The 20,881-nt window shown below is 37.4% G+C and overlaps 1 protein-coding gene across 14 annotated transcripts in view; it reads left to right on the forward strand.

Annotated features, from left to right (window-relative positions):
- NUMB (NUMB endocytic adaptor protein) overlaps positions 1-20,881 on the forward strand; it is a 102,307-nt gene that overhangs the window by 54,292 nt on the left and 27,134 nt on the right. For 13 of the 14 annotated variants that reach the window (XM_051620337.1, XM_051620335.1, XM_051620334.1 and 10 more), the window contains one exon: positions 11,598-11,741. In XM_051620337.1, coding sequence (XP_051476297.1) covers positions 11,616-11,741 — 126 coding nt within the window. In that variant the 5' untranslated portion in view covers positions 11,598-11,615. Of the gene's footprint in view, positions 1-10,300; positions 10,473-11,597; positions 11,742-20,881 lie in introns of those variants that run through there. The other variant, XM_051620338.1, reaches the window with a different exon arrangement.

Raw genomic sequence — 20,881 nt, forward strand, 5'->3', positions numbered from 1 at the left:
AAGATAAAAGGTTTTGGCATAAGTCTGAGAAGATTCAGGTCTGTTGCCATGAACAAAAGAAAATCCAGCCTTGAGTGGAGTTGTGACAAATTGGTATAATGAATGGTGTAACAATTTCAGATTCTGAGTTGTTTTGTTGTGTTTTTTTTTTTGTTTTGTTTTGTTTTTTGTTTTGTTTTTTTTTTTTTTTAAAGAATCACTTAGAATAAGCTAAAAATACATTGCCTTTCAAGGTGCAGGAAAGAAAGGACATATGTTCTAAGATGAAACCTTGTTTAGCCTGTTCTGGACTTGACTTTATCATCTCTCTTTTTTCAGCCTATAGGTTCATATTTTTTGTATTTACGTGGAGTAAAGCTTCTAGGTTCAAGAGGGAGGGATTTTTAAGAAAAGTATTGTTGCAGAACCTGAGGAAGTCAGTCACCAAGTCAACATATTCTTGCTACAGTCATATGAACGTTATATTCTGGTAACAAATTATGTGACACTTGGGCTTGGGCAACTTTTTGCCACGAATTACATAAATTAGGATTTTAGGAAGTTAGATACTTCCAAGAGATAACTTTGTAAGTTATGTAGCTATAAATAATTCTCAAAAATGGTGAGTAAGCATGCCACTGAAGTTGTGCTTGGATCTTCTTAAGGCTTCGCAGTAAGGAGACCTTGGAAGCATTGGACGTGGAATGAGGTTTTATGTGCAGTGTAATCATAAGGAATACTAATTGTCTGTATACAAAATTGTACCAGAAAGCTGGAATTGTGTTAGAGGACTGTTTAAACACCTCTTGTGGGGACTATGGTGGCGGATTTCTTAAATATCTTGAGTTCTTCTGTGGGTGACAAAACACGTGACTTGTATTAGATTCTAAAGAGGATGTAGAATGTTTTTTAAAGGTATTTTACTTGTGAGAATTCAGAAATCATTGCATCCTGTGTGCTTAAAAGAATTTGCAGCTTGTATCTGGCTTCATTAAGATAGCTTCTGATTAGATTACATTTGTGTAAAGCAAACAGATTTGGGAAATAATCCTTTTAGTTCCCAGTAATGTTTTGAAAAGAGCTGGTATGAGAAAAGAGTCATGGAACAACTCAAAACTTGTAGTAGACAAGTGTACAAATGTTAATTGTTAAACGTTGATTCCTAATATAATAAATAACAATATTTCTGTGAAGAAAAAAATTGTGTTCTTACAAGTCAATCACAGTTGCTATGCTGGACAGCCAAGTGAGTTCTCTAAGAAGATTCTGCCCATCTTTCATGTGTAAGTGAACTTTTTCGTGTTGCTAGGCTTATTGAGAGATGATAAAATGGTTTGCTGATATTGTGACAGAAAAAGTTGTATCTTTTCTCTAGGCTCATTTTTATTATCTAAATCCGCCTTTTTCACAAAAGCTAATGCAAAGCCTTCACAGTTTAACTTTGTGAGTTCTAAATTAATATTAAAAATGCCTTTTGTAACACTCTTCCTTCTCCTAAGCACTGGATGCAGTCAAAAGCGTTGGTGATTTAGTATCAACAAGCTGAAGAAAATGCATAGATAATAGGACCTTAAATATATTTATCTAACTGTTGGAGAATGGGAGCAAATAAAGCTGCTTGAACTGCCACATAACAGCTGCCAAGCAGTGACTGACTGAAGTGCTCAGGCCCACTGCAGTAACAGTATAATAAGGAGTCATCTGTCATCCTGTGAATCTGCGAGGTAATTTTTCCTCACACATACCTTGTGGCAGTTTAAGTTTCATTTTCTAATTGAGATTGACTAGTGCACACATGGCTTGTTCCCACAGTAATGCAAATTTTGTGAGCTATCTAGAATATGCAAATTCATGTGCTGGTTTTCATTTAAATGTCTTGAGCTATAGAAACTTCTAATTCTGTGGGTCTGAGAAAGGGAAATCCTTACTGTGTGTAGTGAGCCAGCTCTTGCTGGTCCTGGTGTAGTTCGAACACAAGAACTCTGCTAGGACACTGTGACAGCTGTAACATGGGGGTTTGGACTCTTGAATTGGTGGTGAAGAGACCAGCTTGAAAGTTACACTGGTTCACAACAAGGGCTCCTTAGCACAGCAGTTTTCTCTAATACAGTCAGTGTTGGATCCTGAGGAAGAATAGAAGGTTAAGGCAGACGTGAAAGAAGCCTTCCTAGCTGGTCAGATTGGACTGGGTCATTTCCTGAGTGGGAGGCTGCACCTTCACTAAAGTTTCTAAAAGCCTTTGGAAGTTTTGTTCAAATAGTTAACCTGGGTTTGTGGGTTTTTTATATTCATTTTCTAGTTTTAGTTTGTAACATCCCAGGGCAAGAAATTGTACAAGTTAATTCTGTATTATGAGAGAAAATGGTCTTATTTTGAAACCTGGTCTGCTAGAGAATTCAGTTGTTTCTCTGCAGTTTCTACAACATAAGAATTGGAAAATCATCATTTCCTGTTTATTTTTTAACACCCATGATACTCTAATTTTTGTAGCTCTCCCCACCAGCAAATTGCTTTTCTGAGGTGAAGACTTTTGATGTATCTAAACTGTTGTTAAAAAGAAGCTATTATAGCCCTCATTATGCGGGTTACCTTCCTGCACCCTTTTGTTTTATTTCAGAAGATGTATATTAACTACAAGAACTATGTACTACTGATGCTGAGTGCTCTGGTCTTATGCTGCAGCATCTTACTGGTTTTACTCTGCTCCTGTCATAATAATTCTTACTACTGTTTGCTTATTCAACACGTACATTTTTAGAGGACTAAACACGTGATTTATGATCTTTCCTAGACAACTGTAATAGCTGAATTCATAATCGAGGGTAATTCTCTTATCCTACTTTTGTGTGCTTTTCTCTGCTGTTTTTATTACCGAATAATTTCTTCTCGTGAGATCTTCTTGTATCTTTAAAATCGGTTTAATCTACTACAACATTAGCTGTAGTCACTTAACTATTTGATTTTGAGACCATTATGAATAAAATAGAACTCACTGTTTCCAGGGGAGAGCCCTGTGTAACTCCCTATTCTACATCTGAGCACACGATTATTCTTGAGGATTTACCTAGTGTGATTTCCCTAGTTTGTTCATGCCTGAATCCTACATGCTGGCAGACTTGGCAGCACTAGTATCCATTACCATCAAAGACTTCTCGTAAAGCTGATACAAATGTAGAGTTTGTTCCGAATGTTTCCAGAACATGAGCCATGCAGACTGGACGATTGGACTTTCAAGGCTGCTGTCTGCTGGTGCAGAGCACTGTAGCTGGATCAGTTTTCCAAAGTGCTGTGGCTTTCACTTGTGTGTTGTGTTTGACCATTGCCTATGAAACACTGCCTAAAGTTTCAATATGAATATTTTTTAATCTGGCTGAAATGGATCCTCCAAGGTTTGGAATGCATGTTGATTCCTGAAACGTGTGCTCTGGATCTGTAGCTTGTTTGTCTGCAGTTTCTGCTCTCACATAAAATGTAGGACCAAAATTACAGCATGTGTTTGTATGTTTCTACACTCACGGTAAGTAGGTAGTGATCAAGTCAATAGCACAAAGGTGTGATTGATTGATTTATGTTTGACCTCTTCTACTCCTAAGCAGCAGATGTTTGCTGTTCTGGATACAGTTCCTTGTCTATTCAAACACTGTGGTAACTCCACTGTAAAAACCTTAGATTTGTGACTGTTTTGCCAATAAAATATGTTTATTTTACTCCTAAAAATTATTTTAATTTTGAAAATACATTTATTTTTGTGAGATTTTAGATACTTAACTTCAGGCTTTGGCTCTCGGATTTTGGGTGATTAAAGGAAATATTTTTTTCACAATCTCAATCCTTTTGCAACTTTCTTTAATACCTTTTTTTTTTTAATTCAACATGTATTTGTAAAGATAACTCTTAAACCAAATATGTTAATTTCTTAAAACTCTTCAGTTGTCCAAGATTTAGCTGCCCTAAATGTAAATTATTCACTTGGAAATGGCATGACTTGGTTAGTTAAAATTCCTCACATGCATGCAGATGAGCCGCAAAACAGAACTGCTTGAACTGCTTTCCACAAGGCACAGCTAGTGTTTCTTTAGAAAACTTTTGCTTATTTTCAGTTATTATGGGCACTGTAAATCAACTCACTTTATATCACAGAGAATGTTTAGGAGGCCTGCCAGTTATTGCAAGGTATTTTTAGAGTGAGCCTGTAAAACAAAGGGATTATTGCCTTACATCTCTGCACTTGAAGATTTTAGTGTGTTGTATAGATCCATACTCAGAGTTTGCAGTTGCTGTGAAGGCTGATTATATTACTATCTAAATATTACTTTCGTTGCTGGAAGGTGAGTTTTCTAGAGCTGGTATGTTTGTTTCAGTAGTCTTTTCATTATGTATCCAACACTTTGTTTTTCTACAAGGAATATCTCCTCAATTTGAACTCTAAAGAATAACAAAAAATGTGTTTACTGACTCAATGAAGGAACTGGGGCTTCATCTTTATGTGTATTTCGATGTCTTAGAATGCTTACTTGTAATATTGTATTGTTAGATCTTAATTGGGTAATGAAAGGGTAAATGGCTTGGAAAGTCATGTGGTAAGTACTGTGGTTAGTCGAACTGTATTGGGTAAGCAGGGCTGTTAACGTTTTAGTGAGTATGCTCATATGGTTACATGTGTTCCTTTGCTTCAGTGTGACAGTGCTGGATTTAATTAGATTTTATGGGATCTAAACTTACAGAAAGGCTCAAAGTTCTGTGTTCAAAATTTGACACTTGGGGTGACCTTTTCTTCCTTAGAAGATAAGGGTACTCTGTGTTCTTGTGCTGGTGAATAATTGCAGAGAAGCTGTTGCGGGGCAATTGCAGCAAGTTTTGGCTAACCTTTACAGTAGGCTTGGAGAGATAGGGCATGTCATGTTTTTATTGTGTAAATGGGAGAGGAGGGGAGATTGTTCGTTTAGCAGCAGCGCTTAATAAGGATTTTTCAGAGAAGTAAAACTCCATTCTGGCAGCTGCATAATGGACAGGGACAGTCTATTTACCTGGGCAGCAATCAACTTGCTTTCCTAGCTTGCCTCTTGCTTATAAAGGAGATGTTCCTACCATGTCTTGTTAAATTTAGAGATTGGAACTGTGCATTAGAAAGCGAAATAGATCTAAATATTTTAAACCACTTTGTATTTGTGCTCATACTGGCAGGTCTGCCAAAACCAAATCTTGTCCCAAGAAAATGACTTGAAACAAACACATTTCTGTGCTGTTGTCCTAGTGCCCCAGTTACAGCCAAAATTTACAATAATGTCAAAGTGTCAGCACTGAATTGAGTTTTATAGGAAAAAGCAATGTGGAATACTCTTCTGAAATATGTAAGTGTGGACTTTTATGCATTTCCTAGTGCAGGTTCTGGTGGGTTTGGTAAAAAAAAATGCAAGCTTTGATAATGCTAAAAAGATAGCTGTTACATATGAGTCTTTGGATGGGTGTGACCAGGTTGTACTTGCGGCAGAACTGAAAGCCGAGAAGTTTTCTGAGGATACAGATCTTCACAGGCACGCCAAGGAATGTTTCTGGAGTGTCTTCCTAGTAAGTAGGTTAGGCAAACACATTTTTTTTTTCAATTAGATTAAGATAATTTGCATGTCCTCTTAGGTCTGAAATATCAGGTAACTTGGGCAGGAAAAACATGTCCTTATTCAGAAAGCTTTGATGTAAAGAAATGGCTGGTATATCTTGGGCAAAAAAAAACAACAGTAGAGATGGGTGAACCTTTTTGAAAATTACTTAGTCTGATTGTAACACGTTCATTGAATTAGTGTTTTGTGGAGGGTTGTAAATTTTAGAATGATCCCTATAACACATTGTTCTTAAACCTAGATTTCCCCTACTGTTTGAAACATGTACTTCTAGGAATGTTATTGATGTGTCAGTTTGGTCTACTTCTGGTGGTTCAGGCGTGGGGGGGGACACGATGATGACGGACTTGTGCTCCTAAGCAGGAGGATGGCATGGGGAAGGGGTGTCCCTCCTGGCTACTCTTTATTTGTTGCAGGCTGCAGAGACTACTTTGTCCTTACTTGACCCATGGTGTTTTGTTTTGCTTTTTTTTCCTAAATTGGTCAAGTAAATACAGAACAGTATTCAGTTCTGAGAGAAACAGAAAGTAATCCCAAACCCACTGAATGGTTTTTAAAAACTGGCTGAAGAGTTACAAGAAGTTTTTATCCTTTTCCATCACACAAAAAAGGTACCACATAATTGAATGCAAATTAAATAACCTTTGTGAAGGCTGGAGTTCAGAACCAAGGTAAAAATGGATTTGCGCTTGTTTTTTTGTCCTCAGTGTTGAAACTGAGTGGTTGCTTAGAAGTGTGAAATTTTTAGTACCCCTAGCCTAAAATCTAACCACTTAAATTTGTGATTGTAATTCAGATACCTATATTGTCCATCTGCCCTGCAGATTCTGTAGTTTGGGTCACCTTGTAGCAGCAACTGCTATGCAAGTAACATTTATCCTAAATGTAAATGAACCACTTATCTGAAGGCATGGGTACATGCTTAAACTCCTACAATGGAAGCTAAACTCCGAATTTGCTTCATCACCTCCCACCTGATCTAACTTCAGCTAATCTGAGAGCTTACCCATCTCTCACTGAAGGATAAAATGCTGGCTTGTGGTCGCTGAAGGGTAAAAGTGAATACATGTATACAGCAGAGTGGCTAACAAGACATGAAGTAACATGCTAGCTTACTTTGCAGTAGTTTGTTCTGCAGCCATAACCTGATGATGTGAAAGGCAATGAAGCCAAGAGTGCTTCAATATGTGCTTTTCTCCCTGATAATGTTTTCTGTGTCTCTGTGCTGCCCTTGAGTTGTCAGAGAACTGATACGGCTTAGAGTGATCCCTTTTCAAATGGTCAAAAGAATAGTGGTGCCAAAAACTCAACTTAAATTGGTTTTGGAGCTGTGTTTTCAAAATAAAAATAATACAAAAATTTTCATAAAAATAAATTGATAAACTCTCTATGTAAAGAATTTGTCTTTTCAACCCCTTTTGTAGATGCTTGTATGGTGTTTCAGGAACTGGTCTAATGTTTAGTCTAGTGTTGTAATATCTTGGATTGCAAAAGTGTTGAAGGTTTTCTTGGTTTTGTTTTGTTTTTTGGTTGGTGGGGTTTTTTCATCTATTTTTTGTTCTGTTTTCTTGGCATGAATATTCAGAGGTCCAGCTGTCTGCAGTTAGCCTTCTGGTATAGATAACCTTGAAATGTAACAGAATCCAAAGTAGCTGGGTTTCCTCTTTTCTCTAGATCTTGGTGCTGTCAGCCTTTGTTACTGGTTAGTCTCTGATATAACATGACGTTTTGTGCTTTAATTAGATTTTGAGTTTCCCATCTTAGCTTTTTACCAAGTTTATCTTCAAATACTGGTTCTCCATTATCCTCTCTTTGGGCCCAAGCTGGACTTCGGGTTGTAAACCCATGGAAATAGTGGGGAAAAAAGGAAATAGTGTATTTGGTGGTTTGGTTTATTTCTTCTTGGGTTTTTAAAAATACTTTTAACTACAGGACAAAAGTAAATTTCTAAACAGAAAAGAATTAGGGGCATGTAACTTTCAGCCTACATAATTCCAAGAGAGACTATACAACTTTTTGTTATTGAGAATGCTGTCAGTTTAGTAGAAAATTCTCTGCTAGCTTCTAGCAGCCTAGGTTGGTGTCTCTCATTGTGTCAGCAGGTGTGTTATGCTTGCATGGAAATATGACATGTGCTGCAAAGAATTCAAGTAGAAAATGCTCACTTGTTTTATTCTAGAGTTCCTGTGCAGGGATTTTGAGCTCCAGACAAAATTAGTAGAAATTTCAGCACTTAACTGCAGCAATTGATGTGCTTCTCGCCTGAATCCTCGAACATGCAGCCTATGTGAATTTTTACTTAACGCTTTTCCTTCAGATGGCAATTCTAGTTATACTGGCTGACATGCATATTAACAGTAAATTAGATGTTTCTAGAGCAAACTGTTTTGCAACCTACTCCAAACTGTATAGCATCTCAGAAAATCCCAAGTGTGGCACTTGAAGAAAGCTCTCTGGTTGCCTGACCAGAAATTAATCTTGCTATTTGTCAGCATTTCTATTAAATAGAATAAGCTATTTTTAAACCACTTGTTGTCAACATGACCTCAAAATTAGAACATAGAGGAAAATGGGCTTGGTTTTCAGTGAAGAGGAAATACTTCTGGGCAAAATGCCACTTCAGCTTCTCATGCCAGTGCAGCTTCTCATAGGAAGTGTAGTTGAGGAGCTCTTATTCTCATCCTCCCCTGTGGATTGAGATTCCTGGTCAGAAGAAATCTCTGATAAGGTTACCAGTCTCATGGGCAAAAGCAGTGCTTCCTGGGAGAAGTCCAAGGAAATGCTCACGTAAGCAAATGTTACGATAAGGCAATTAGTCTGTGATTTCACAAGCAGTGCAGCAGCTACGTGCTGTTCTCAGTTCTTGTTTTGTTGTTTACTGAAACTTTTGAGATTCAGAGTTACCTTGAAACCTTTTCCACCAGTTGTTTTTACATGTCTGTAGGTTTGAAATTTCTACAAAGCATTTTTTACTTGGCCATCCTCAGAACACCCGCAGGTGATCCTTACTGCATCTACTTCTATCAGTGTAAGAGTCTGTTACCCTTTTTGGCAGAATAGAGTATCTATGCCTCTTTCTTCATCACTGAAGTGCAAGATCAGGCATCTGGGCTTCATCTGTGTGCTGACCAGACTCCTGAGTTTTGCGCTGAAGCAGCCGAGGCACTGCCAGCCTTAAGCGGGGACAAGAGTTGGGTGTCTGTCCTTAAGAGCTGAGGTGCCTTTTGTTGATTTACTGCAGTATGTGTCACCTGCCCATGGTGAATGAAAGGCCCCCTTGAAATTATGGTGTCTTTAAACTGAGTGATGCACAGACTCCTGTCTGCACTTTGTAAAACAAAATACATTACTACTACTGCACTAATGTGCTTTTAAGCCTTAATGGATAATAGAAGCCTTGCATATCCTCTTAAAACTTCCAGAGTTGCCATTGCACATTCTGATATTTTTAAATGGCTTTTAGCTTGTAAAAAAAAAAGAAAAAAAGAAAACAAAACATGTTTGTAATGGAGCTGCTTCAGCTTGTTTAGTGGTAAGAAATGTGCATGTTTTTTGTTTTGCACATATGTTCTGATCTCTAAATCCTATCCGGTAAAGTCAAGAAAATACGTTTCTAGTTATGTCAGGCATTTTGCATCTATGAAGGAATGAAGCTTACACTACTTTATAACTAGGTAATTTTGATGGAGAATCCCCAAGCAACTTCTTATCCGTGCTCTTACAGTGTTTGTTAGAGCTTGTGGCTATTCTAGGCTCATGCACCTTCCCAGGGATAGTCAGCTAGCGTTTGCCATACATCTCAACCCCTCACTTAATTTGCAAGACAGATTTGAACTGATTGGAGTGCCACACCTTATTGCTTTCAAACACTCATCAAGCAGCTTTAAGCACAGGTGTTTGCTGCAAAAGTGGAGTTTGGTCTGGTTGGTTGCTAATGAAGAAAAACTTCAGGAATTATCCCTTATGCTAAAAGAAGGTCCTGCAATGCTACAAGACCAGACAGCATAGCATTCAGTTGTTACGTGCTTATTTGCACTTCAACAAGTATTAACATCACCACACTTGTATTTCCCAGTTTTAGTGACATAGTGGTGTATTTTTGGTCTGTAGGTATATTTTTAAAATATTACTTATTTTACAATATTGTCGTAGTAGATTATGGAAAGAAGATTCTAGAGAAATGAGCCAAGGCCATGTCGGTAAGACACAGTGGGAGCTGACTTGCCTAATGATTTACAGTTTGAGGAGGAAAATAACTGTTGCTGAAGGAGGTTTTGGGGAGTCAGTGACAAAACTCACCCTGTTTGTTACTGGGAATGGCTAAAGTGCATCATGAGATGCAAACCAAGTGAATATTTTTAATTAGGCTGATCAGAAGTAGTAGCGGGCAGTGATTTTCTGTAAGACTAAGATTTCTGACTTTTGTTCAGCTTTGAAATGGTTGCATTTTGAATTTTAGCTTTGTAAATGTCAGCTACCACAAACATCAATGTGTTGATTTTTCTCACCTATGTCAAATAATTGTAACTTGAGAACACCAGTTCCTTTCGTGGTTTAAAACAGTGTTCAAACTGCTCTAAAGCTGCTTTCATTCAAAGGCCGTCTCTTGACACCCATAACCATCCATATTTTATAGCTTAGTTAATCTAATGGGAAATAAGCATATTTAATCCAGTTAGATTTTGTTGCCCTGCATTCTGCAGCATATTTTCTTTTTTTTTTTTTTTTTTTTTAGTCAAGATGAGACATCATGGATGTAAGAAAGTTCCTTTTCTTGAGACAATGCTCTTCTTTCCTGAAAGCCTTTCAGCTTTGGAGACCATACAGTGGCCTTCCAGTACATGAAGAGGGGCTACAGGAAAGCTGTTTATAAGGGTATGTAGCAATAGGATTGAGGGGTAATGACCTTCAACTAGAGCAGGGTAGGTTTAGATTGATATTAGGAAGAAGCTCTTTACTGTGAGCATGGTGGAGCACTGGAACAGGTTGCCCAGAGATGTGGTGGAGGCCCTATTCCCTGGAGATATTCAAGGTCAGGCTTGATGAGGCTCTGAGCAAACTGATCTAGTGATCACCCTCCCTGCATATTGAAGAGAGGGTGGACTAGATGATCTTTAAAGGCCCCCTCCAACCTGACACATTCTATGGTTCTTTGTTTTCTATAGTCCCCACATTGTATTCCATATGGTTTTACTTCTGTAGCTGAATATTAAGTCCTATTTTCTCTGATAGCTTCTTGGCTAATTGTAGTTTGAATCTAGTAAAGGTGAGCATGTCTAAAGTATAGATTGGCTTGTATATAGAAACTGGTATATAAGAGAACAGTGTATAGAAAGCATCTAATTCTAGGCCTTGGAAGTGTAATTACAGAACTGTCTTCTCCCTTTGAAAAGGGAAGACTATGTAATTGTTTAGAGATTTAGCCAGGATGTAGAAGTTAATTCAGTGCCTTACTCATGTAAATAGCCTACCAGTAAAAGTTATTATCTAAGTAAGGGATGGACTGTGCCCCTCAGTAAAAGCATGAACTTATGTCTTATTCTTAAATAACAGCACAAGAACCTAATTTTAAGGAGCAGTTTTAGGGCTATGAATCCTTGCTTTGCATGAGTGCCTTGGAAGCTTGTGCTACTTGTGTCCTGCCTGGTTACTCTAGGTAGGTGTTTAAATTTGGGAGGCAAGATTTAATGCACATCACTCTGAAGAGTTTCACTATGACCTGTTTCAAGTAACCTTATGAGTTATTCCTGGGTTTAATGCTTCAGTTGCTGTGGAAAGATATTAAACAAGTAAAGTGGATTTATGTTTTCCACTTTAAAGGGAGCATCTGTCTTTCTTTTAATCCATGTCCAAAATCTTTTCCTTTCACAGGTACCGCCAATGTTATTTACAGAAGCTCAGATTTTTTCCCAGGGACGTCTGTCATGCTAGTGGTTGACCCAAGGTGGCTAAATGTGTGTTCTGGTGCCTATTGGCAGTATTTTTTTCTTCTTCTTCTAGGACGTGAAAATCTGAGAAATGAACAAATTACGGCAAAGCTTTAGGAGAAAGAAAGATGTCTATGTCCCAGAGGCCAGTAGGCCTCACCAGTGGCAGACTGACGAAGAAGGCGTTCGTACTGGCAAGTGCAGCTTTCCTGTGAAGGTAAGAGTTTCTGCCTTTCTTTCAGATATCCATGAGGTTCTCTTAACATTAATTATCATCTGGGGCTTTTTTGGCAAGCATAAGCCAGCAGCATACTTCGTTGCACACTGAACTGTTTTACAGCCAGCTCTCATTGCAAAGGATGTGGCTTTTTTTTAAAGCCAGATGACTCATGTAACAAATGCCTTGGAAAATCACTGCCTGAGATATCCTACATTATTATCTAGTTCAAATAAATAATGTAGCTAGGCAGAGCAGTAATATAATATTTGTCTTCATTTTTCTGGAAGAGCAGAAATGGTAGACCTCTTGGATTGCATGGAAAGGTACTCGATTCTCTCTGTTAAAAGTGGAGTTACACTTACAGTTTTACTTGTAAGGTAAGTGATGGAGTGTGCTTGAAAAGGAATCCTTCCTCCCTTTTGATAACTGAAAACATTGCAAAGTAACACCTGGGTTTCCTTCCAGTGCTCGAGGTTCTCAGCACTTGCTAACCTCTGAGAATATCTTTTGCGCTATGATTTTGTGTGTGTGTGTATATTACAGTCTGTTAATGCATGTGAAACTGAAATTGCCTTTTGAACTCTTGAGAACTCATTTCTGGTTATTGGAGTGTTATAAATAGGTATTTTATGTCACCATTTCTCCTTCCCTTTATTTAGGAAATGATATTATTTTCATATTTTAGACTAATATTTACTATTAATGCTTAAGAAATGAAATAAAAATAAATAGGACATTTAAGGTGTCTCGTTGCATATGCTTGCATCGTAATCAAAAGCTTTCTTCCTCAAGGCACATTAATACTAACTCTACAATAGACTATAAGCAGATGACACTTACGGAAAGCTAACAAATTAAGTATCTATGCAGAAAGAAAACAGTCTGTTTCTGACACTCAAAGACTTTTTATTACTTTTTATCTGTCTTATACTTAAAGTAATTCTGTCCAATATTTATTGTTAGGTGGAGCTCTTTGAACATGACGGTTACACATTTTTGTAAAGCTGTGGGTATCTGCAGGTGCACAAGAAATGTGAGATAACTTGCTTATGTGTGCTTTTACCTAACTCTGTGTAATGCTTCTATTTTGTTATGGTTGCTTGCTTATTTGTCTTTATCTTGTGTTAGTTTTCTGCTAGAAGGAAGGAACTGTAATCCAGTACTAAAGAGAGATGGTGTTTTGCCAGAGCTTTGAAAGTGAATAACTGCTTTGTGGAAGCTCAGACTTAGATTAGGGTTTACAAGTGTGTAGGAGACAAGAGCTGTTAGCTTGAGGATTGTTATTTTTCAATAATTTTGCCATCACGCAGCTTGAAAAGCAAAATGCTCCATTTCTAGACATTTAGTTTTACTCAAACTTTTTCAGTCCTTTACTGAACACAAAGGGTGTGAATCATTTCTTGCTGTTTAAAGACTGACTTTTTAAACTCTCAGTCAGGACTTGCACTTAAAATGACAAATGCTTCCTGTATTTAAATGAAGCATTCATCTGTTCTGGGCACATGTACCAAAGTAAAAAAAGGGTTTGGGCTATTCTGTGCTGAAGAGACATAGAAATGGATGAGTCTTTGCATCCTGTAATCACAGTGGGACTTGTTTACCCTTATTTGCCCCCTTTATATTGGAATTCTTTGAATTAATGTAATTTGTTCCTTGGAAAAAACTCTGAAGTAAGCACATCTTTACATGTGTTTCTTGATTTGGTCAGAATCATAGACTGTTAATACATGAAGAATTTGCAATTAGATGAAAACTTAAAATCAGAATGATTTGACATTAAGAGGCATTTTAGTTTATTCTGTTAGAATATATCTTCCAAAATACTGTGCCCTGAGATGGGCAGTAGTGGAAATTTTTATTAGGGTTGGGATGCAAAGTGGGTGTTAACTGGAGTTTAATAGATACAGACAGGAAGTATGCCATTGTGAGTGAGTGAGATAAACCAGATGTAGAGTCATCAGTTTAGTGGGTGGTACTATATTTTGCTCACAAAAATAATAGAACTTTGTGCTATTGAAGGAGAATATCCTGTCACACTGTTCTTGGGTATTATTCGGAAATTCATACATTCCAGGAACAGCATGTTATTGCCTATGTCCTTAAATACCTGACAGAGTTACTTTTCTACCTGATGCTCCTCAATGGAGCAGAACAGACTGAGATATTTTGAGGAAAATTGTTAATGAATAAGAATGTATTGAGTCTGAAACATGGTGAAAATATCTTCATTTTCTTAAAGTTCAAAGGTTAATTCCAGAGTGGTCTGTTGCCTGTGGTACAGCAGTACAACCTCAGTTTAGTATGTTCCTGAGAGAGTTAGTCTGTCATTCTTTAGGGTCTGCCTTGCCTCTCTAAACATCTCAGCTGTAATTCTTTGGAAGTCAAAGCATAGCTAAGTGGCAAGTCTGGAGTCTGACTTTTGTGTTGATGATTAAGATTTTACCCGTAAAGCAGGTGAAGACCGGAGAATTGTTAACAAATATAAGATATCTGTGTAAAAGTAAAATATTTTAAGCCAATGTAGAAGAAGCCATTTTGAAGGCTTTGTTTCTTCTAACGCTTGCTATTTTATTTAGGTAAGACTCAACATTCTTTTTTGGAGAGAGGAGACCAGTGCAAGTACAGATTAGGGAATGTTTGATCTCTGTTTCTCTTGTAAAAGAGAAAGATCGTAAAAGTTTAATGGGTGAAAGATGTCACTCACCTGAAGAAGTGTTAAGTTGGTGTGTTTTTTAACTTCTTGCCTTTGAGCATTTATATTTTGCCCAGAATTGGCGTGTTTGTAGAGTGCTAGCACAGATTTATCCTTTTTTAGATATACAGAACATGTGGGAGCACTCTGTAAGTCATGTTGCAAATAGGATTTCATCCTGCCTCCAGGCTTTGTTCTGTTACTGTTGGACAGGGACTCCAGTAGCTGCTCATTCGTTGTGCTTTGAGGATGCTGTACTGCAAACAGATTTAGTGTTATGAAAGGTTTTCAACATTGGTGTAGTTCTTGAAACTCTTCCCGTGCTACGTCCACATCTAATTCTTATTGTTAATTAAAGGCTATAAGTGTGCTCTTGGATTCTGAGCAAATCTGAGGTGTCTGGACCATCTTAATTTTGGTAGAGAAGATCCTCTATGGAAAGTACTTGCAAAATTCCTGTTACATTGTTGCAGGAGAGTGGATTAGAGGTACAGTTGGTTCTCTCCAGTGCTGTGCATATAAATTTGGAGGTGGTGATAATCCTGGGTGGGTACTGTTGCTTTTAGGCCATAGCACTTTTTTGTCTTTAGCAGTCTGTGTTTTTCCAGTTGTTGGAGTGCCTGTGTTGTATGTAATGAGCTACTGGTCATATTTTCTCAGTTGTCTTAGTGTGTGTAGAATGCATTTACAGGTAGCTCTTCTCTGTGTTGGAAATCTAACCAACCTTGAGGTGGTAATCTGACACATTCAAAATAGGGCCTTGGGATGGTTACTGACTTGCCTGCACTACTCTTCTGTGTAAACTGCTTTGAATCAGCTAAAGTTGCATCAGAAGGAGAGCCAGGTTGCTGGAGTACATGACTGAATGTTGGGTTTTTTTCCCACTGCATCAGCAGAGAGACAGGTGCCTGTCTATCAGCAAAGGTATGAAAAGGATGTTAAATTTGTGTTTAGAGAAGTGTGATTTGGGAGCGTGATGGTATTGCTCTCCTGACTTCTGCGGTGTGGAGGCATAAAATCTTGCAGCTTTTATAGAGGAACTGAGAGTTGCCCTCTTATTAAATGTGGCACTGTTAAAGCTGCTGGAAAGTCTGTGTGGAACTATGTTTTCAGGGGTGGATTCTCTTCCACTGTCCTAACAAACTAAAAAGTAACTACAGTGTTTCAGTAGTGAATCCTCCGAGGGGAAAATTATGCCAGATATCTGTAATGTATAAGGGACTTAGACAAGGACATAGCATTTAAAACTATTTAGGAGTAGATTATTCTAAAATACATTACAGTCACGCTTATCAGTGCTGTAATTTATTTTTATACTATCTTTATATATCATAATTTCAAAAATGAAGTTCATTGACATACACATTTTCAAACTTGCTTTCTTATTCCAGACACTACCTCACTGAGAACATGCAGCTGGTCTATGTTTTAATGACCAAAGTATTTGACACTAGGGCTTCTTTTGTCTGAAATGTCTTTTCAAATGTCCCTCTGGATAAGTAGTTTTTATTCATGCAAATGCACTTTAGAGTAACTGGCCTGTGACATTTATATCAGAAAAAATAGGTCATTTCCCTCTACTTAACAGAACTAAACAAATCAAACATTTGCAAGTTCTTGGCAGTCCTAACCAACTGGACATGTTCAACTGAATATTAACAGCTGATTCCCACTTGTAGTTGTAGCAGATGCAATAGTTGCATATATCTTGGATTAGTATCATTAGTCTTTTTTGTTCACTTTCATATTTTTGGTGGTCAGTCTCTTTTGATCTTACTGTGTCTAAAGCTACTGTTGCCTGTAGCCTGCAAATTTACTTGCATATTTTCTTCCTTTTATTCCAACAGGAATACTAAAGGTATCCATTTAAAAATGTGATGTGGAAAAGTAACAAACCATGTTTGTATGTTTGAATTTGAAGTCTAGGATTTGTTGCTGAGTGCCTGTTATCATGTGAATTAACCTTTCCCTAAATCTTGATTTCTGTGTTAGTGGAGACATATAAAAATGGTATGGATACAGTTCAATCACACATGAAAGAATTGACTTTTCCAAGTAAATACTCTTTAACTGTTTCCTATCTAGTGCTTGCTTTGGCGTAGGGGATGTTTGGAGGACAGTGTGTTACTCTGTATCCAAGCAGAGACAGAAGAAAAGGGAACAATTTGCGCTGAGTCCCGTGGAGTGTCCTTACTGGTACTTGTGAGTCTCAGTTCTCATCCCTGGGGTCCCTGTGACCCGGCAGAGTGTTGTGCCACATGTGGCTGAAAACGCCATCAGTAAGAAATAGGTCATTTCTGTCACTTTGCTGTGTGCTCTCACACCACACATGGCTGCCCAAGTGCTTTCTTTAGGTTTGAAATTTACATGCTGGACTTAAATGATTAATATCTAATTTATAAATCTCATATTAAAAATTACTCCTTATTTTTAATGATTTTACAAATACAGCTTGAATGACATTCTGTTTGTCCAGATCAGAAAGGCTGGTACTCAGCATAGGTAACTCTTGGCTTTTAATTTATGTCTTAAATGCATTTCTAGTTTGAAATAATAGTAACTGTGAAAGAGCCTGAACAGTATTTTGATGCTGAAGTGCCTTTAAATTAGGCATGTGATACTTTTGACTGTGAAAGCTTAAGATGTTTGATTAGACTTTGGAAACTATGTTAAGTATTTTTGAGAAGTTAATGTCACAAATCTGCTGATTTCTGAAATGCTGCACAGCCTTATACATTAAATGCTACAAATTCCTACCTCTTGAGGCATGAATTGATGTTAGCAATGAACAATAACCATTCCTATTGAATGTTAATCCAGCTCCAAGCAAAGGTATATATTTAAAATCCTGCAGTATTTGGGATCACAAGAGCTTGAAGACACCTCATTATAAAAGGATGGTGATTATAACTGAAGGTGTGAGGCTTACTTCAAATATACTTCTATGCATTTTTGTCACAATTAAATAAAATATAATGCAATCTCCAGTGTTCTAGCGCAAATTTTTCACACTTGTCGCCAACCCTTACTTTTGTTTGACTAACCCTGCAAACAATAAGTTTTAAATTAAGCTACTTACTCAGTTTGAAAACCCTCCTGTCTTTGGCTGAGATTCTTAAATTTTATTTAGTAAAATTCAAATTGTTTTAAAAGATACATCTGTTGTGTTTAGAGCCATAAAAATGGTTGGTATATCCTCACAGAAATACTTCTTTAAAATGTAATTGAGGTTTTGGAAATGAAAAAGTTGTCATTGGGTTATACTTTTAATTCTGGGTGTTGTTTTATTTGTTTGTTTGTTTTTTAAAGTAGGGGATTTCCGGTGTCATAAATGGAAACTTTTTTTTTGCAGGACTTAAGAAAAGGTATATGGTGCACCTGTCCAGTGTGTTTCTAAAACTTTGTATGTTTATATGTATTTATAAAACTTATCATCACTTGATTTTCTTTTATTTTTTTTCTTTAAGAAAAAAGTTAGATTTCCTTACTAATGCTGAGTTCCTAGAAAAGTAGGATTTGCACCTCAGAGTGAACAATTGAAAACCTAAGTCTAACTCCTACAGATGTGAAGGGAATAGGAGAAAAAGTGGGTTTTAGCCTTATCAAGGGAAATTTAGTATAGGCATCAAAAACAACTCAACAGAACAACCTCCCTTTCTAACAGTGAGACTTGTAAGCTACAGAGTTTACCCTATTGGTCTCCAGTTACAGAAATGTCATAATATTCGAAGGCTGAGTGCTCTGATGTAGATGTGGAGTAGATCCTGCCTTGAGGCAAGTGCTGTCCTACATAACCTCCTGAGTTCTTTCTCTGCCTCATTTTAGGGATTTGTGAGAATATGAAGAATATATGGTTTGTGTATCCTGTATTGAGCTTTGGTACTTCGTCTTCAATAGTCCTAACTGGCAATGTTTGTTAATCCCTCACAATGTTGTTTCTGCTCACACTGATAAATACAGTAAGAGAATCAGTAAGTGAATTGCACATTGTGGGTCTTAGGTGGGTGGAATGTGATGAGACGCTAAGAATTACTGGTATAGATAGTGCTTTGTTTTTAGAGTTTGATTCTATGATTCAGAGACATTTAGCAGCCATAGGCTGTTACAGCTCCTGGTTTGGAGGGTTTAACAGGTTGTAGACATTTTCATTACTGGTGACTTAGGAAAGTGAAAGAAGTTAGACTCTGGGGACAATGTGTAGCATCATACTAACCTGTGGCTTTGACTAAGCAGAAGTAAGCTTAGTTTGTTGATGCTTAATCATAGAGTTTCTGTTGTCTGTCCTTCTACAGCTCTGTTTAAGCAAACGTGTTTCAAATGGATTCATTTACAAAGCAGGAGCATGAGTGTGAGAGAGAAGTATTGAATATTGGGATGTAAATCTTGCAGAAGTCAGTGGAAAAGTAGGTCAGCTTTAAGATGTATCCTGGCTTTCTGGATTTAAGCTGAAGTCTAGTTGCAAGACAGTGTTTCACTGTGAAACTGTGGAGCACAAACATTAATTCTTGAGCAATACCAATTGCAGAACCATATCTGCACATGCAGATGCCAAGTAGTCAGTCTTACAGATGCTATCCCATTTGTAGAGAAAATAGTACTTACACAGGGGAAGAAAAGAATGTTGCTGCTGCTAGGAAAAATACCAAGGAAATGATGGTGTGGTGGTGTCCTTCTTTCTGTGGCAGCTGGTTCCCTAGCATGGGACACCTTGGCCAAGATTTACAGTAAGCTCATTTCCCCCATCCATGCAGTTTCAAGTGTAATCTGAAGAACCTAGTCTATTATTACAAGTCAAACAGTGCGGGCGAACATCTGCTGATACAGAGGGAAGTTCAGAGATTTGTGTAGCTGTGTCTGTTTGGAAGAGGGACCGAAATAGCATATTACTAGGCTTGAACAAACAAAACTGGTTTGAGTGAGTTGTCCAGGTGGAAGGAGTTCTGATGAAGGTTCTTTCTTTTTTGAAGCTGTTATTGTTGAACTTAGAAATTTTGAAAACTGAATCAGCCAATATTGTGAAAGAAATGAAAACAAAGAAGATCAGGGTAGTATTTCTGGTACTAGGACATGGATGGTAAAACGTTTTGCTTCTGACTAGCGATGGTGTTTTCTTAGGAGCAATTTCAATAGCATACATTTGGGGGAAGGCAGTAGGGCAGCTTCAACAAAAACACTTGATATGGTAATTTGAGTTCATTACTAGATTGAGTTGGAAAAAGTTTAAAATGTTGAAAAAGAAGAAAGTTTCTGAAGCACTTTTTAAGTTCTGAGGATACCATTTTAACTTCATGTGGATTGTATTTTGTTTGGCTTGGGTGGTGCTGAACACCATCATCTGTGAAAGGTAACATAAAGCCCAAAAGTGAAAAGGAATTATTTTTCTTTTTATTACTTACTCTACCATAGTATTTTTTTTTTCTTTAAAATGTTGATGTAAGCAATACTTAAGTTTTAAAATGTTTGTGTTAAGGGATTTTCCAACAGTCCCTGAAGGTATTTTTATGGATTAGAGCTTCTATGTTACTTTGTATGTGGACTCTACCCACATGGATTTTAGCTTTCTTTAAAAGCATTGATGGTTAATTTCTGATATGACAATTACATCTCTTGCAGAACCTCATATGGCTGAGAATTGCTGATGTCATGACTATTATTCATTGGTTGCTATGGAAATTAAGTAGAAATGCATTCAATATTAATACTGCATTCCTACTATGGGGACTTTCATGATGAAGTGCTTGCTTTCTTCAGGAATGCTAGCTGCAGTGGTCCTTGTGACGAGGAGTGCTCTTTGCAGATATGTCTGGGGTACCCCCTTCCTTACTGTTCTGTGAAGTCACTGGCCACTATCCTATGGCTTATGCAGTTCACATTGGTCTTGTGCACCCAGTAATTATGCATCCCACTCCTTGAGTGTGTTTGTGGTGATGTGCCATGATGGATTTGCATGATATTTTAGTTGTATAGGACAAGTTGCTGCCCAAGCACTTCACAGTTTGTGTCTTCTCTATTAGTTTGAAAGGAAAGTTCCTTTAAGAGATCCTGGAAGGTTGTGTACACAAGTGTGGCATTTGTGTGCGTATTATCAAAGTGTATCTGCTTTTTAAAGTGTTTTCCATGCAGCCTCTTTCTTGTGGAGGGACAGTAGAGTCTGGTGATGATTTATTTTAAAGACCTGAATTCTGGTGTTTTAACTTTCGTTTCAGACTGTGAGAAGCAGACCATGTTATTAGCCTAACTAGCATTTGTATTTTCTTTCTCCATTACAGTTTGAAATGTAATTCATAAAATGCTGCTACACAAATATGTTGAGCTAATAATTCGAATTTAAGGTTAGATAGTGATATAATTATAATGTAACAGTTCTGATTAAAATGCAAGGGTACTAGAAAAGGTCTGTCTGTAACAGAGCTGTTTGCCAAGTTTCTTGAAGAAATATTTACAT

Source organism: Apus apus, chromosome 5, assembly GCF_020740795.1.
Source record: "Apus apus isolate bApuApu2 chromosome 5, bApuApu2.pri.cur, whole genome shotgun sequence".
In the NCBI taxonomy this organism is placed as follows: domain Eukaryota; kingdom Metazoa; phylum Chordata; class Aves; order Apodiformes; family Apodidae; genus Apus; species Apus apus.